The sequence below is a fragment of the Nannospalax galili genome, unplaced genomic scaffold (genome assembly GCF_000622305.1).
Source record: "Nannospalax galili isolate Female #2095 unplaced genomic scaffold, S.galili_v1.0 scaffold39, whole genome shotgun sequence".
Taxonomy (NCBI): domain Eukaryota; kingdom Metazoa; phylum Chordata; class Mammalia; order Rodentia; family Spalacidae; genus Nannospalax; species Nannospalax galili.
In genome coordinates, this window is record NW_008346683.1 from 5,539,431 (window position 1) to 5,554,895 (window position 15,465).

Below are 15,465 nucleotides of genomic sequence, written 5' to 3' on the forward strand. Positions count from 1 at the left end.
GCACGTTGGACACTCTTGAGGTATTTGTAAGTGATACTGATGTCCGGCCCTCTGCCCTGAAGCTTCTGATTTAATTGGCCAGGCTGAGAAATGTAGACTCTTACGACCAAGCCTTGCTTGGACCATGAGCCTTGTCTGGAAACCTGTCTTGTCTGATCATCAGTGAGTCAGACGTGTGTTTGGCACAGTCACTAAGGAGCAGTGAGCGAGTGGCATCTTGGGGTTTGGGTTGACTTCATAAACCATTTGGATGCTGCCCTTCTTAGGGACCCAGAGCTCCATGAAGCAGTGTTTTGAACTCAGCAAAGTGGTGTGTTATGTTTATATTTACTGTTTTGAATCCACAGTAATTGCTAAGTATTGATTTAACACACCTATTCTGCCAGCTTCACAAGCTCCCCATGAAATCCTTTGCAGATTGAACTCAAATGAAGGACTTTTCCTGTTCAGAAATGAGTCCCATAGAGTTTTCCTTAGTTTTAATCCTGAGTGAGCTCTTCAACTGGGAGTCTGTGCAGCCATGTTTTTAATGAGTTTCCTATTAAGTTAGCTGTTTGACCTTCAAGTGTATTATTTTCATTGTTTTCATTTGATTACACCCAAGTCATTTTTCTAGAGGCTGGAGATTAGAAATAAAACAAACGAAAAAACGAATGCTACTTCCTGGCTGTCCTGCCTCACCCTCCTGGGTTTCCTGGAATTCAGTGTTTCCCAGTGCCTTAAATAATGATACTGGTACTAATTTTTTAAAGGGAGGAAAAAAGAAATTATATTGTGTTTAATACAGGTCCTTTTGAAATGAACTGGGGTGAGCCCTATCATTTATGTAGGCCATCAACAGCATGCATGTAGGCAGGCTTATCAAACCCTGAATAGCCTTGGATTTGACTATTGCAAAGGAATTGAATGACCTGTAACTTCTGACCTGCAGAGTCTTTTTTTTTTTTTTTTTTTTAATTTTGGTTTGGGGAATTTGTACTCCTCTCACCTCCATGAATTCTGACAGTGGGCTTGTGCGGTAGGTTGTCACCTGGGGCATTAACCTCACAAGGGTTTTGCCATTGATGGCTGTACTTTAGAGGAGTGGCACTGGGCCTGGAGAGATGGTTCGGCACTTAAGAGCACTGGTTACTCTTGCAGAGGACCTGGGTTCGGTTCCCAGTAGTCATAGGGTGGCTGACAACCATCTGTAACTCAAGTTCCAGGGGATTTGACACCCTCTTCTGGCCTCTGTGGGTATTAAACATATGGTGCATTTATATGCATGAAGGCAAATCACTCATATACATAAAATAAAAATAAAATAAAGGAGTGCTACTGGGGACTAAAGCAGGGATCTTGGTTGATAGAACTGAGCTTGGGGCTGGAGAGATGGCTTGGCGGTTAAGAGCACTTACTATTATTGTAGAGAACCTGAGTTCAGTCCCCAGCACTTGTGTTGAGCCATTCACAATGCCTGTACCTCCAGCTCTAGGGGATCTGATGCCTCTACAGGCATCTGCACTCATATGCACATACTCTTACATAGACACACATGCATTCACATAATTGAAAGTAAGAAATAGGGACTGGCAAGATGATTCATTGGTTAAAGCACCGGCTGCTCTTGTAGATGACCCAGGTTTAGTTCCCAGCACCCACATGGTAGCTTACAACCTTCTGTAAGTCCAGTTCTAGGGAATCTGCCACCGTCTTTTCTGGCTTCTGTGGGCACTGCACGTACATCATATACATGGAGTACTTGCATAGATGTAGGCAAAACAATCATACATGTAAAAAATTTAAAATATCTTTAAAAAAGCAAGAGGGCTGGGCTTGCTATAAGTCACTTCAGCCTTTGCAGAAGACCACGGGAGTCTGATGTCTGTGCAAGTTAGTGCATGATCCCCATAAACCTCTCTCCTCTTCCGGTCTCAGTGTAGAGATAGGCTCTTGGGGTTGGGGTTTGCCAATGCAGATCCCTAACCCTGGCCTCGATCCAGGCCTGTCTTCATTTCTTCTTTCTTGCCTCATTGTAGCAGTTGACACTTCCTCATGTGTGTGCTGCTATGTGCACTTATGATCTTTACTACAAGGCCCCAAGGTAGAGACCTTAACAGATGAAGAAATTGAGGCAGTGATAGGCTGAGTCACTTACCAAAGCTACCCTGATGGTAAGCATCAGAGCCTGGATTTGAACTCCTAGAGCCAGGCTCTTAACTACTGCATTGTGATGTCCCATGAGGCAGACTGGAATTGACAGTGACAAGGTCCTCCCTGGACTGGCTCAGGCCTATAGAGGGTCACTCACTGGCTACACTGGAGGGTGATAAATACTGTCTTGGCTTTCCTACCTTTGCTAGGTGACAGAGTGAGCTGAGCACCTGCAGCAGAGGGTTTTGGGGGCGGAACCAAGGCTGTCTGCACATCCCTGTCACTGCTGCAGTTAGGGTAGCCACTTTTTTAAAGATACTGACTAGGTCATCTAGAGCCCTTGCTTTCACATAGGGTAGTTGTCCTAGTTGCTAGGACTCCCTCTCTCTGTCTTTGCCTCTGCCTCTCTTTTTCTCTGGTGTGTGTGTGTGTGTGTGTGTGTGTGTGTGTGTGTGTGTGTGTGTGTCTGTTTGTCTGTCTGTCTGTCTGTCTGTCTGTCTGTCTGTCTGAGACAGAGCAGTAGAGGAAATGACCAGGTACATCTGACGAATGGAGCCCATTCAACTCAGTCATGCTGAGTTGCCACAAAAATACCCCCAAAGCGTAGCTGTAGTAGGGGACTGGAGTACAGTGGCCAATCCAGCCTGGTGCCCTTGAGTCCCTTCTCCCTCTGTATATCTTAGCCTTGTCCCTTGCCTTTCTAGGATTTGATATTGGGCCCCAAATAACACTTAAAATTTTGTCATAAGAACGATTCTTAGCGAGCCTTCAGCATCTTCTGCGATGGCACTTACATTTTTCTTTTTTGTTCTTTTTTTATTTTATTTTATTTTTTTGAGACTAAGTCTCTATAACCCAGGCTGGCCTTGAGCGGTCAGCAGGCCTCCTTCCTCAGTCTCTCCAGTGTTGGGATGACAGATATGCACCATCATCCCCCAGCTATGATTCTGTTCCTTTTCTTCTGAGTTCCCTGAAGTCCAGAGGGTGGCCTGGCTGGCATGCCAACCAACAGCATCCAGAACAAGTTTGGGTATATGGAAGACAATAGTGAGCAAAAAGCCTTCCATTGTCCAAACTTGGAAGACAGTGACTCAGTTCTGACCACCACACAGACAATGGGAGCTGCCAGCCTAGATGAATTTTCTCACCCTCGCTGCAGGGACTTTCTAGACTTCAGACATAAGAGGGTCATTTTGGGAAGCAGTCAGCCCCTGAGCTGTTTGCAGTTTAGTTCTTGGGAGGTGACAGACAATTTTCCTCTGTTTCTAAAATGGAAAACAAGTTCCCAGTTTCTGTGAGGATCTTCCTGGTCTTTAACAAAAGGGCGCCCTTAGAAGTGGAGAGGTACTTCTGTCAGAGGTTTGAGGACAGCAGTAAAAGTGGTGCTGTTCTTGGGTGGAAATGGCAGCATCCTAAACTAAGTCAGGAGCAGGCAAAGCATGTAGAGAGCTCTGACTAGCCCTGTCTTAAGCCCTTGGTCCTTTTGCTTTAAAACCAACAAACTAACCTTCCTCCCTTGAGAGTCCATGTAAACCAGGGAACCATCCTCCTTTTTTACAGGAAGAAATTCTCCATTTTCCAGAACCTTCTGCCCCCAGAGGATCCTGTAAATTGATACCAAGTCCACTCTCCTGCTAAATGGCCTAGTGTACTTGGCTCTAAAATGGCCAGTAGATGGTTAAAAATCCCAAGATTTCCTTGCTCATCAGCGTTACTCCATAGCCAGAGTGTTGTTTTTATAATACACATTTTTTTCAAGTTATATAAGTTGTGTTATTAACCTCAGGGGCAGCAGGAGGGAATTGTTAGGAGCCTCCTAATTAGTGTGTTTGCGAAAGCCAGACAATCAGAAGTCAGAAGTGGACTGTCAGACTGAACGTCTGATGAAATTCAGGTTTAATGTGGAGAAGCAGCTGTTGCTATAGCAACCAGTCCCCCTTGAAATGGAAAATGAACAAAAAACCAAGAAAAGTGTCTGGGAAGAAGGAAACCTCTTTGGTAGAAAAAATGGGAAGTGTCTGGATAGTTTATGGTATGCCAAAACAGTGGTTAAGAGTGCCTTATTAGAGCAAACCCAGGCCTGCTCGTTGAGTTCCATGCCTGCTTTCTTGAGGAATCTCTTCAGGCTTATTCAAACTCACCCCGTGTCTTTCTCCCTGATCCTCTAGGTACTAAAAGTCTAAACCATACAGGTTAGATTGGATTCTTTGGTAAGTTCTAGCCATTTCTGACTAGGAAGAACCTTCTGAGAGACAATGATTTACAGTGCTTTTGTATCCGCCTAACAGATATGTTTACATGCCATTTATAAAGTGGGGTGATGCTGATACAGGTTGAACATCCCTGATCCCAAAATCTGAAATCTGAGTTGCTCCAATATTCAAAACCTTTTGAGCAGAATGCTCAGATAGACTTCATAGGCTGGTAAGAAAGGATGTTCAGAAAAAAAACAAAACCAAAAACCTGTGAAGTAGACTCCATTTGACCAAAGAGAATCTTTGCTGAGCACAAATCCATGGAGGACGAATGGATGGGGAGAGTCATGGTAAAACGTGTTCTTCAGAGTTGCACAAACTTGGGTTCAAAGCCTTACTAGGTATCTGCCCAACAGCGATGCACTAGGACATGTATCAAAAGACATGGGCGAGAATGTGGCAACGGTACTCATAAGGACCCTCAACTGGAAACCAATGTCTATCCATAGTAGAATGGAGAAACCACCACAGTATAGCCACATGATAGGATACTCACAGGAGTGAGAACAAAGATGCTTCACTACATGGGACAACATGAATTATTCCCACAAACATTATTTTAGGTTATTGAAGTCAGATGCAAAAATTATATATATCACATGGACCATTTTTTAAAATACTCAGAAGTAGCAAAACTCCCTCCTCCTGATTGGCTCATATTCAACACATTTGTGACATTGGCTTATTTATAGCCCTGGGAAGATGGTTAGTGATAGATGCTGAAATGGGGTGACTGAAGGGTGCTAAATGTTGCTCCTTGATGCGAGTCATGCTCCTCCATTTGTAAGTGGGAAAATGTTGATACGTATCAAACATCCCTGACCTAGCAATCTATAATCTGAGATGCCCCAGCATCCAAAACCTTTTGAACACCAATGTGATATCATATGTGAAAAATCCCACACCATGCCCAAAGTTATTAAACTATTGGATAAGATTACCTTCAAGGTATGTGTATAAGGTGTTTATGAATAAGTGAATTTCAGGTTTAGACTTGGGTCCCCCAAGATACTCATTATGTATATGCAGCTATTCCAAAATCCAAAGAAAGCCTGCAACACCTTTGAGCCCAAGCACCTGGTCCCTGTACCTGTTTCACAGAATCATTGTGAACATTCAGTGTTGAGTACCTGGCATGCAGTCACTGGAGAGGGAAAGTTAACTATCGCTACTCTGGCTTTCTTTCTCTCTCTTCCATTGTTCTTGTTAATGTCTGGTCACCTGTCGGATGGCCCCAGAGCTTCCTGTGGGCATTTTCAGCCATGGTGTCTCATTTAAAGTTATCTTCTTATTCCCCGGCACCTGTCGGTACTGATGGCAGCACAGGCAGTCCTGTATGCTGCCTTCCTCATGCTGTCCCTTCCACCTGGCCTGTGATCCCCTCTCCCTTCAACTTCGTAATGTCTTCTTTAATTATCCCTAATGCCTTCCACATAGTAGGCACTTTATGCAGCTTTGTGGCTTTAATAAAACCCAGGCTGTGCAGCACAAGGACCTGGCACAGTGTGGTGGGTTGACTTAGGCTGACTGAAGTTTCTATTCAGGGCATGCAGTTTCCTGGTAGGCCTGGCATGTCAAGGGCCACAGTTTTCCTTACCATCTTGGTGCCACTGGACTTCTGGGTAAAACTGTCTGGCCAAGAGACACAGGCTTTCATTTTTTAAAAAGGAAACCCTTCCCAACTGGTGGAAAATAAGCTTTTGCTTAGTGACTAATAACATAAACACAGACAAGATTTCTGGGCTTATAAATAACCAGTTGTAAAAGTGCCCAAGGGAAGCAGCCCGTTTTGTGAGAAGAATGACCAGGAGTATCCCTACCACTTCTCCAATAGTGGGTTTAACCGTGGGCAAGGAGCCGCAGGCCTAGGGTGTGGAAGCTGGTCTTTCTTCACTGTAAATTCCCAAGACCTTATTCTTAGTTATTATGAATGCTGGACTGTTCTGAAAAAAATAATAGGTGATCGCTGGTCCCTTCCTGAGATTCTGTGGCAAGCATGCCATATCTTAAAGAGAGTTTGGCAGGGGAAGCCTTAGGGTTTTGTCTGGTTAGAGCTGCCAAGAGGGATTATGAGAACAGCACCTATTTATTGAGCACAGACTGAGGCATGGTACTGGCCATAGGGGAAGCTCACTGAACCCTGCTAATTTTTTTTTTTTTTTTTTGGACTTTTTGAGACAAGGTCTCCCTGTAGCCCCAACTGGCCTGGAACATTCTATGTAGCTCTCACAGATCTCACAGAGACCCACTATCCTCTGCCTCCCTCTCTAAGCATCAGGCAGTGCTTAGAGTGCATACACCACCATGCCGGCTGAACCCGGCCTCTCTTTATCAGCCTTGTTGCCTGATGAGGAGAGCCAGGTCAGGGGCATTGGTGTATGCTGATGGTCAGTAGAAGCTGAGGTTAGAATCTTCAGGCAGATTGCCCAGCCCTGTCGCATTCCTGCCCGTACTGTTTGTAACCATGGTGATTATTCTGAGCTTTGCTGTACCAGGTATCCCCATCGATAAAAAGAGAAGACTCGAAGGACCACAGGGCCTGGGCCTACACTACATGGTGCTGTTGTTAAAAAAGCCCTGGAGGCTTCAGTGCCAACTCTGATGAGTCATTAAGCTCTTCAGATGCAGAATACCAGTTGGCATTTAGCTCATCCAAGATGATACTCAGGGCTTGGCTGTGAACTTGAGATACCTCCTGCAGAGGATATGGATGGTGTCCCAGAGCCAGGCCTAGCCGTGATGAAAGTTCTGTGGTCCTGCTGTCTGCCGTGACAACTAGAGGGTGTTTTTATTACTTGGACATCGTCACTTGCATCCAGTGTTTTCTCTACTGAGTCCAGAACCCTACTTCTGGACATCAGTAGGAACACGAAAGTGTCCCAGTTCACCTGTAGAACCCTGATGGTCAAGGAACTAAGGGCAACAAAGCCCAGGTATGAGCATTTTCCTAACATTTCACCTGTTTAGTCATGGAACCCTTTTTTCCCAGGAGACTTTGCAGAGCCCATGCTCCAGGGAACATACCTGTGCAGCTGTTCCTCCATCCGCTCCTCATGCAGTCAGCAAGGGGATGACAGAGAAGGGTTGGAAGCCAATGGCGGCTGGGGGTGGGGTGAAACGGGTGGATTCATCCAGGGTGTATTTCAGAGGTCAGACCTACCAGCTGTACCCACAGAGGCTCTGTAGTGAAATATCACATTGGGCCGAATTGAAGTGAGTTGTGCTTGTCTCATGCCGCTAAGGCAGCCTTGGATAACGAGGAGCCAGTCTCCTGTCTGTGAGAGGCGTGCCTCTAGACCTTCCAGTGACAGTCTCTCCAGGGCTTGTGGCTTCAGCTCCTTTAAGGATACCCCACAGTCTAGAATGTGAGGTTCATATTTATTTTCATGTCAAATCACTTTCCTTCTTTCGACCTTCTCCCTCATTTTTAAAATTAGAAAACCCACTGCCTCCCCAGGGCACATCGCCCAGCCATTTTTGCAGCCTGAGCCACGCACGAGGCAGCCTCCCCACCTCCTAGTTTATAGTTAATGAAAAGTGCACACCAGGCTGAAATCCTGGCAGGAGCCGAGGTGGCTGGGTACAGCAAGGCCCGTAGACGCCAGTGCAGCCAGTTTTATCTGGCAGTCCCCTCTCTCCTCCTCCTGCCTCCCTACCTCCTTCCCCTTCATTTTATCAGAGAGGGTTGGCTGGACTGGAAGGAGCCAAAAAGGAACTGGGAGGAGAGTGAACTTCTAGCAGCCAGTGACAAGGTGTGGGAGGATGAGGGACCTGGGGCAGGTTCCAGTTCAACTCAGTTGCTCATTGAATGTGTGTATCTGTCTTGGTGCCAGGCCCTGAGGGTCCAATAATATTAAAATCAACAGTAACAGCCAGTGTTTTTGAATGCTGTAAGTATAGGCTTTTTGTTCTAAGCATTTAACATGCTGCTATCAATAAATTCTCCCAGCAGCTCTAAGAAGTGCTTTCTAACTTTATTCCTGTTTTACACTTGAAGCAGAAGCATGAAGAGAGGGGAAGGGGGTTAGCAATGTCCTGGAGTCATACGGCCAGCAAGAGACAGAAGCAGGAATCCTACCTAGGAATATCTAGCATCTTAACTAGTTTTAAGTTCTTTCAGCCTAAGCTCAGGGTCCAGGCAAAAGAAAACAGATATGAGACCAGGAAATAAATTGTTGGGGGACAACTTTGGGCCAGGATGTAAAAGGCAGAAGGTGTTAATGTGCAGATGAATTTGAGTACAGTCTTGGGGAGTTGGAGTTCCCTGGCAGGTAGGATAGGACAGGGAGAGGGGAGGCGGAGAGTGAAGAGCAGGGCAGTGGGAAACAACATCCGTCTATGTGACTGAGAAAATATAAGTGAATGCCAGTCCTGCATTGTTGAGTATTGGGACTGCTGGGAATTGGTAGATGCTGATGTGGTGGCGAGAAGTGGGCAGAGGGTGGGTCTAGGTACCCTCTGTGTCTTCCAGGAGGGATTCATTTCAAGATAGTTATTATTTAGTTTTGTCTTCACTCAAAGGCATCTTAAATGAAAGCACAAAGTATGTCCCTGGTGGTGGTGGAGTGGCTTTGACTGATGGTTCTGAGGACCTAGAATCTTCTCTCTTCCTTGGCTTTCTGTCTTCTGCCACTTTGTGTTGACCTCAGACACAAGGTTTGTGGAGTTTGATCAGCACTGCCGGTAGCATCAGAGTTGGGGAGAGAAGAGCATTGTGGGAAATGCTCTCTCTCGCAGGATGGAGGTTGGATGAGAGGAGAATGGGACTGAGGCAGGGACCCCTGCTCCATGGGACTGCAGCAGTACTGACACCACATCAGACTCTGGCTCTGTGGCTCCCCAGTTATGCTGGGAGGCAGAGCCAAGTTGTTCAGCCAGCTCTTTAAGAAGCTGCCTCCTTGAGAGTGGATCTGTGCTTGATCTTAGCAACCATGCTGCCTGGCTGCAGGCTCTGCAAATCTCAAGACCTCTGTAGGCCTCAGTTTCCTCCTTTTTCAGGTGGTAAAATTTCAAGCAGTCGTTGATAGTGTGTTAAGGGTAAAAACCGGGCCTCCCCTTCTACCTTTTTCAGGCAGTTTGTTGTTTGCTGCTGTCTGCTGTATAAGCCAGGCTCACTGACCCACAGAGCTCCCAGGGACTCTCCTGACTCTTATCTCGACTGCTTCCCAACGAATGCTGATATTATAGACACAAGCTTACTGTGTCCAGCTTTTCCATGATTTCTAGGGTTCTAAACTCAGTTCCTCACATTTGGACAGCAAGCACTTTACTGAGTGCTGAGTTGTCTCCTCAGCCCAATAGTTGTTTTGTTAATTCCCCACTATCCTCTCTGTAGAGAACTATGCCGACGGTGGAGCAGCGGGTGGGAAATGATCTTGGGAATGGGAATGGGGTCTGCAGAAAAGAACTATGTGTGTTTCCCTCAACTGTATAAGACAGGTCCAGGGCCAGGTGAGGCTACCATTGTCCTAAGTTCTCTTGAATGCACAGATTTGTGACCTGTCCCTTTTCCTCCCCACCCCAACTTGGCTCAGTGACATCTCTGAGGTCTCCTCCTCTCTCTCTGTAGTCATAAGCAAGCCTGCTGGATAAACAGGGTATTTGTTTCTTTCTCTCCCGGCCCCCCACAGTGTTCGAGAACAAAGATAAGATTGTGATCATCATGGAATACGCCAGCAAAGGAGAGCTGTATGACTACATCAGTGAGCGGAGACGCCTCAGCGAAAGGGAGACCAGGCATTTCTTCAGGCAGATTGTGTCTGCAGTGCACTATTGTCACAAGGTACAGCCAAGGCCTGGCCTGCAGCTTGGGCTATAGTGGGTTCTTCTTCTGTGATGTGATGCTCATCATTTTATAAAAGTGTCTGGTCATTGTGACATGCATGGAGAATTTATAGACTAGGAAGAGAAATCTCCCTTTTTTGAACCCCACGCTCTGTGTGTTTATGAGGGGGGGAGGTCTGTGTGGGTCTGTGTGGTGTGTCCAGGTGGGTTTACCTGTGCATGCATTTGTAGAGGCCAGAGGTCAAATGTCACCTGCCTTCCTCAGTCACTTTCTTATGTCACTTCCACCTTAGACTTTGAATGAGGGTCTCTCATTGAACCTGGAGTGTGCCATTCCCACTAGAACCACTGGCCAGTGAGCCCCCAGGATCTGCCTGTCTCTATCCCCCAGTGCCTGTCTCTATCCCCCAGGTTATTCCTGGATTTTATGTGGGCACTGGGGATCCAAACTCAAGTCCTCATATTTCCACAGTAAGCACTTTACCCACTGAACCATCTTCCCAGGCTCTAGACCCCACATTCTTAACCCATGTGAACAGTGTTTGACCTCTCTGTGGGTGGCAAAGGCACCCGCGATCTAGATCATACATTATTCTGTGTTTTATCTTCAGGTGTCAGTGGAAAGCACCACAGATGGAATTTCCATTATTTGAAGTGTGTGAACACGTGGATTGTATATGAATGGGACTTTCTGAGGCTCATTCCTTCTTCTTGTGAAAGCCAGGAATGTAACTATGTGAACCAAACTGTTTCCCGTGTTTAATTTAAAACCAAAGTCAGCTTCCCTGCTCTCTGTACCTCTCCTCCAAGAGACTTGTTTGTGCGCACTGCTGAATTCAGAACACCTTCCCCAGGGTTTGGATTAGCACAGGAGTGCTACAAAAACACATTGTTGTCCTCTTCCAGTCAGTGATTGTGAAGCTATTAGAAGCTGTCAAACAGAAAGGAAAATAAACAGCAAAGAACAACCATAAACAGGCCTGTAGGTTTGGGTTTGCAGCACCGCAGCACCCACTCCTTGTTATGTATCCTCACAGCCCCTGCTCTGCCCACCCACTCCTAAAATGATAACTTCCTCACAGGCCTGTTTCACGTGGAGTAGTGTCGGGCACCCACTCCTCGTTATGTATCCTCACAGCCCCTGCTCTGCCCACCCACTCCTAAAATGATAACTGAGTCTTCAAGACACTTGAGCAGGCCAGGTGCTACTGCCGGGTAGACCCCCCCCGCCCCCAGTCCATGGGTGCCCTCTTCCCCTTTAAGCTGGCTAGCTGCTCAGGTTGTTCAGTTTCCCACCCTTGCCAGACAGTTTGCCTGAATGAAAAGGTCACAGAGTATGACGGTCACCAGTGGCTCTGGTCTCATTGGCCTTCAACCACGCCTCACTTTTCACTCAGCCCTGAGTCCTGCTGAGTGGAGAGGAACTTTCAAGTCTTTCCAGCACGAGGGATGCAGACAGACAGACATGGCAGGCAGGCAGACATCAGGGAGGCAGACAGACAGACATGCAGGCAGGCTGGCCCTAGAGCTCCATGCTCTGACGTCCCCAGCTGAGGTCTGTTGCTTCCCTGGAACCCCATCCCAGACAGACAGGGTCTGCGCTGCCTGGGATTATATTGCTCTCACAGCGGAACTGCATTCCGACAAAGAATCCCCCTGCTGGTTTACAGGCTCTGGGGGAGAATGGATTCCAGTCATTTTTCCCTTAACCACACAGCAAGTGACTAATGCTCTCCTGTCGCTGGTCGCTGTCTGGGGAGCGTCCTGACAGTAAGAGCAGGCCTGAAGGATGGAGGTGCAGACCACCGGGGCTGGTGCATTTCTTTCATCTGTCAGACGTTTCCCTCTGTTCGGCCTCCCCTAAGCTCTGTTTCTGTCTCTGATTTTATCCATTCATTCAGCTCTCTCCTTCTTCTCATTGCAGAATGGTGTGGTCCACCGGGACTTGAAGCTGGAAAATATACTGCTGGATGATAACTGCAATATCAAGGTAATAGGTGGGGTCTGGGTGTTGCAGCATGGTGTGGTTCCCTGCTTCAGGCTTTGATCTGGGACTAAGGTAGCTACTTCCTTTGGTGGGAGGTCAGTGCAGGAAAGACTCCTTGAAGCTCTCAATTCATTTAAGTTTAATTCAGCAAGAATTAATGGCTCTCCAACATGTCAGGCATTGATCTTCCTGATGGGTTACAAAGAGATGACTGACATACAGTCCCTGTGCCTCATGTACAATCTGTAATTATCACCACAAAAGTAACTTGTGTACTTCATACGTGTAGCATATGTATTTCAATTCCCATTTGCCTGATAGTCCCTTAAATTCATTCTTCAGACAACAGAAGAGATAGGCACTGTTTATTTTACAGCTCACATATAGATAGGGAAACTGAGGCACGGACAAATCAAGGAGTTTTTCTGGAATAGCAGTGGTATGTAGACAAATTGCAGTTTGAACCTCAGGTGCTCAAGTGCCCATCGTATAAGGAGGGCCCCAAATTATTATAAACTTAGATTTAGCCTATTTGTTTGTTTTGAGGCAGGATCTCATGTAGTCCAGGCTAGCCTCATGCTTGCTATGTAGCTGAGGATAACCTCGAACTGCTGATCCTCCTCCCTCTGCCTCCTAAATAGGTATTGTAAGTACACAGCACCCCACCTGACTTAGAGCTCTTTCCCTGGCCACCTTTCTGTGACGTCCTATCCCACATCTCTTCTCCTTCCTCCCTACCTTCCCCCTGAACTAGTCATGGATCTGGTAGCTAGACCAAAATGATGGTGGTGTTTGCTGTTCAGAAAGGGTGGAATGGTGGTTAGAGACATGGCTCAGCACAGGCACCTGTAACTCCTGTTCCTGGAGATCTAACACCCTCTTCTGGCCTCCTTGGGCACCTGTGCTCTCACATACACAGATACAGACGTATACACATAATTAAAAATAAAATGAGTCTTTAAAAAAAAAAAGGAAAGAGTGAGTGATGGAGTTCACTTTTATGGGAAGTATTATTGCTGGCTGCTGCCAGACAGGCCGACAGGGTTCAGGGGCCTCCTGGGAAGCACTCTGAATGTCGTTTAGATCATGTCTGCAAAATAAGCAAATATGATTTCAAAATAAACAGAGCTCACGGCACGGGTTTCATAATGAAATGGCCTCAGTACTCCCAGCACTGTGGGAGCCCTCCAATTGGACACTTGTGACGTGAATGACTTATCCCTGATCTCCAGACAAGACGGGAGCAATCTCACACCTTCCTTTATTGTTGCTGTCAGTTGAAGGGTTCATGATGGGATCACTTCCTTCCATGGAAGGATGGAGCTGTTTCAGGGTTTGGGTTCTGTTCGTTGATCATTGGGGCAACTATTAGTCACCATCATCCTTTGAGAGGTCCTTAGAAGACACATCCCCATGACCTCTTATTTTCACATAGTGGTTGACCTTGGTCACATACTTCTGTGTAGTCCATACAGCAAGGAGGAAATGATTGGTCAAAGTAGTTCTCCCTAGGAACAGGAAGTGAAATCTCAAGGTCTCTCTCTTTCTGGCAAAGTGGCTGGATTATTTTAGAAGGCACCCTGACTATCAAGTTAGAAAATTCTGGACTGAGGTTTATAACTCAGTGATGGAGCACTTGCCTAACGTGTGAAACCCTGGGTTCAATCCCTAGTACCATGAAAGAAGAAACTTCTGGGCGGTAGAGCTTATTCATTAGCTGCTTGACACTGGGAAAGCCAAAGAGCTCTGTTTCTTCAGCTATAAACAGGGGTAATGGTAACAGCTACAGGCTTGCTCTGGAGTCCGAATGAGTGCTTCTCTATGTTCAGAGTTATAAACTGTTAGGAGCCCTGTGTACATCTGCTCCAGCTATGAGTAGTGGCTTTGGAGTCGGATAGCCTGAGCATTTTGTGTCACCTCTGCCACTTGCCCATCCAAACTTAGTTTCTCCTGTCAAGCAGGAATGCTCTGTTTCTGGGATTGATTTATTCATTTTCTTGGATGAGTATTTTCTGAGCAGTTTCTATGGGTAATCCCTACTCTTGGGGCATCAGTACCCAAATGTGAAAATTTTAGCTAATGAGCTAGTCAAAGCAGACAACGTTGAACTATGCCTATCCTGGGAGGCTGGCTCTGGAGAAGGAACTGAATGGGAAAGCCGGCTGCTGGGTAGGTGCTAGGTTCTTGGGAGTGGTGGTCACCCTAGCTGCAGGATTGTACCCTGGCCTTCTAAGGATTTTATATCATCCATTGACCTCGGTGGCTGTCTCTGTAGATTCTTCCTGCCACCTGTTGCCCAGAACTCACAGAACTGAATGTAGCCTGTACAGGGCCTGGAATGTGAGCCTCTTGCCTAGAGATTGGGTTCTGTGGTTCAGTGTGACCTCTTGGTCCTATGATGTAGTCCCATAGTGATAAGGCGCATAGCTTTCTGTAGAGTCATAGAATTCCCTAATAGAGAAGAAGAATGGTTAGAATTCTGAGAGCAATTGTATAGGGACAATGGGGCAGGAGCCTGGAAGAATGACTCATTTGCATGCACAATAGGGCAGCTCCTGGGGACCAGGTTTTCAATCTGGGATCCCATGCATTTTGTAGGCAAATAGCATACACATAGCACTTTACAAAAATTAAAATTTGATTCTATATTTCTCTTTGTCTTTTTCTTAGGACTCTCTGCCCCTGGCAGGGTAGAAACACAAACACACACACACACACACACACACATACACACACACGTCTAGTCTTCCCATTTTTTGTTATTATTTATTGTTTTCTCTATTGTTTCAAAGAATCTGACTAAAATCTGAAATTCTAGAGTTCAAAAGGACTTCTTGAAGGTTGTTTTCCAACCTAGAAAGTCTAAGTGATGTGTACAAGGTCTTGACTCAGTAGCTTGTTGTGTCTTTGTTTCTCCAGAGTGTCCTGTGGTGCCTGGCACACTTAGGCATTTAGAACTGTTTGATTTTGAAGCAAAGCAGTGAGAGCCAGGATTAGAACTCACATGTTTGACTCCCAGGAAAATTCGCTTTTCATCATCTCACACCCACTTCTAAGGTTTTTTAAAAAATGGATGTCAGCTGGTGTTGATTTGTCTTCCGGCTGTGTAGACTTTGCTCTTCCTGACTCAGCATTTTGTGGAAGCATATTTAGAAAGGACAGTTGCTGACAGAAACAAGCAGACACATGGCCACAAGCTGGCCTCTGTGTGCATAAGAGCCCAGACCATTGCTGCCTGGACCCACGGGACCATGAGTGCAGATGTGCTACCAGCCAAGTGGATGTGAACAGCAGGGTCCTCTTAGA

At 46.3% G+C, this 15,465-nt stretch overlaps 1 protein-coding gene across 1 annotated transcript in view; it reads left to right on the forward strand.

The window, feature by feature from the left end:
- Nuak1 (NUAK family kinase 1) overlaps nucleotides 1–15,465 on the forward strand; it is an 80,289-nt gene that overhangs the window by 47,123 nt on the left and 17,701 nt on the right. The window contains exons 3-4 of the mRNA XM_008843128.3: nucleotides 10,019–10,170; nucleotides 12,097–12,162. Of these exons, the coding sequence (XP_008841350.1) occupies nucleotides 10,019–10,170; nucleotides 12,097–12,162 (218 nt within the window). The remainder of the gene's footprint in view (nucleotides 1–10,018; nucleotides 10,171–12,096; nucleotides 12,163–15,465) is intronic.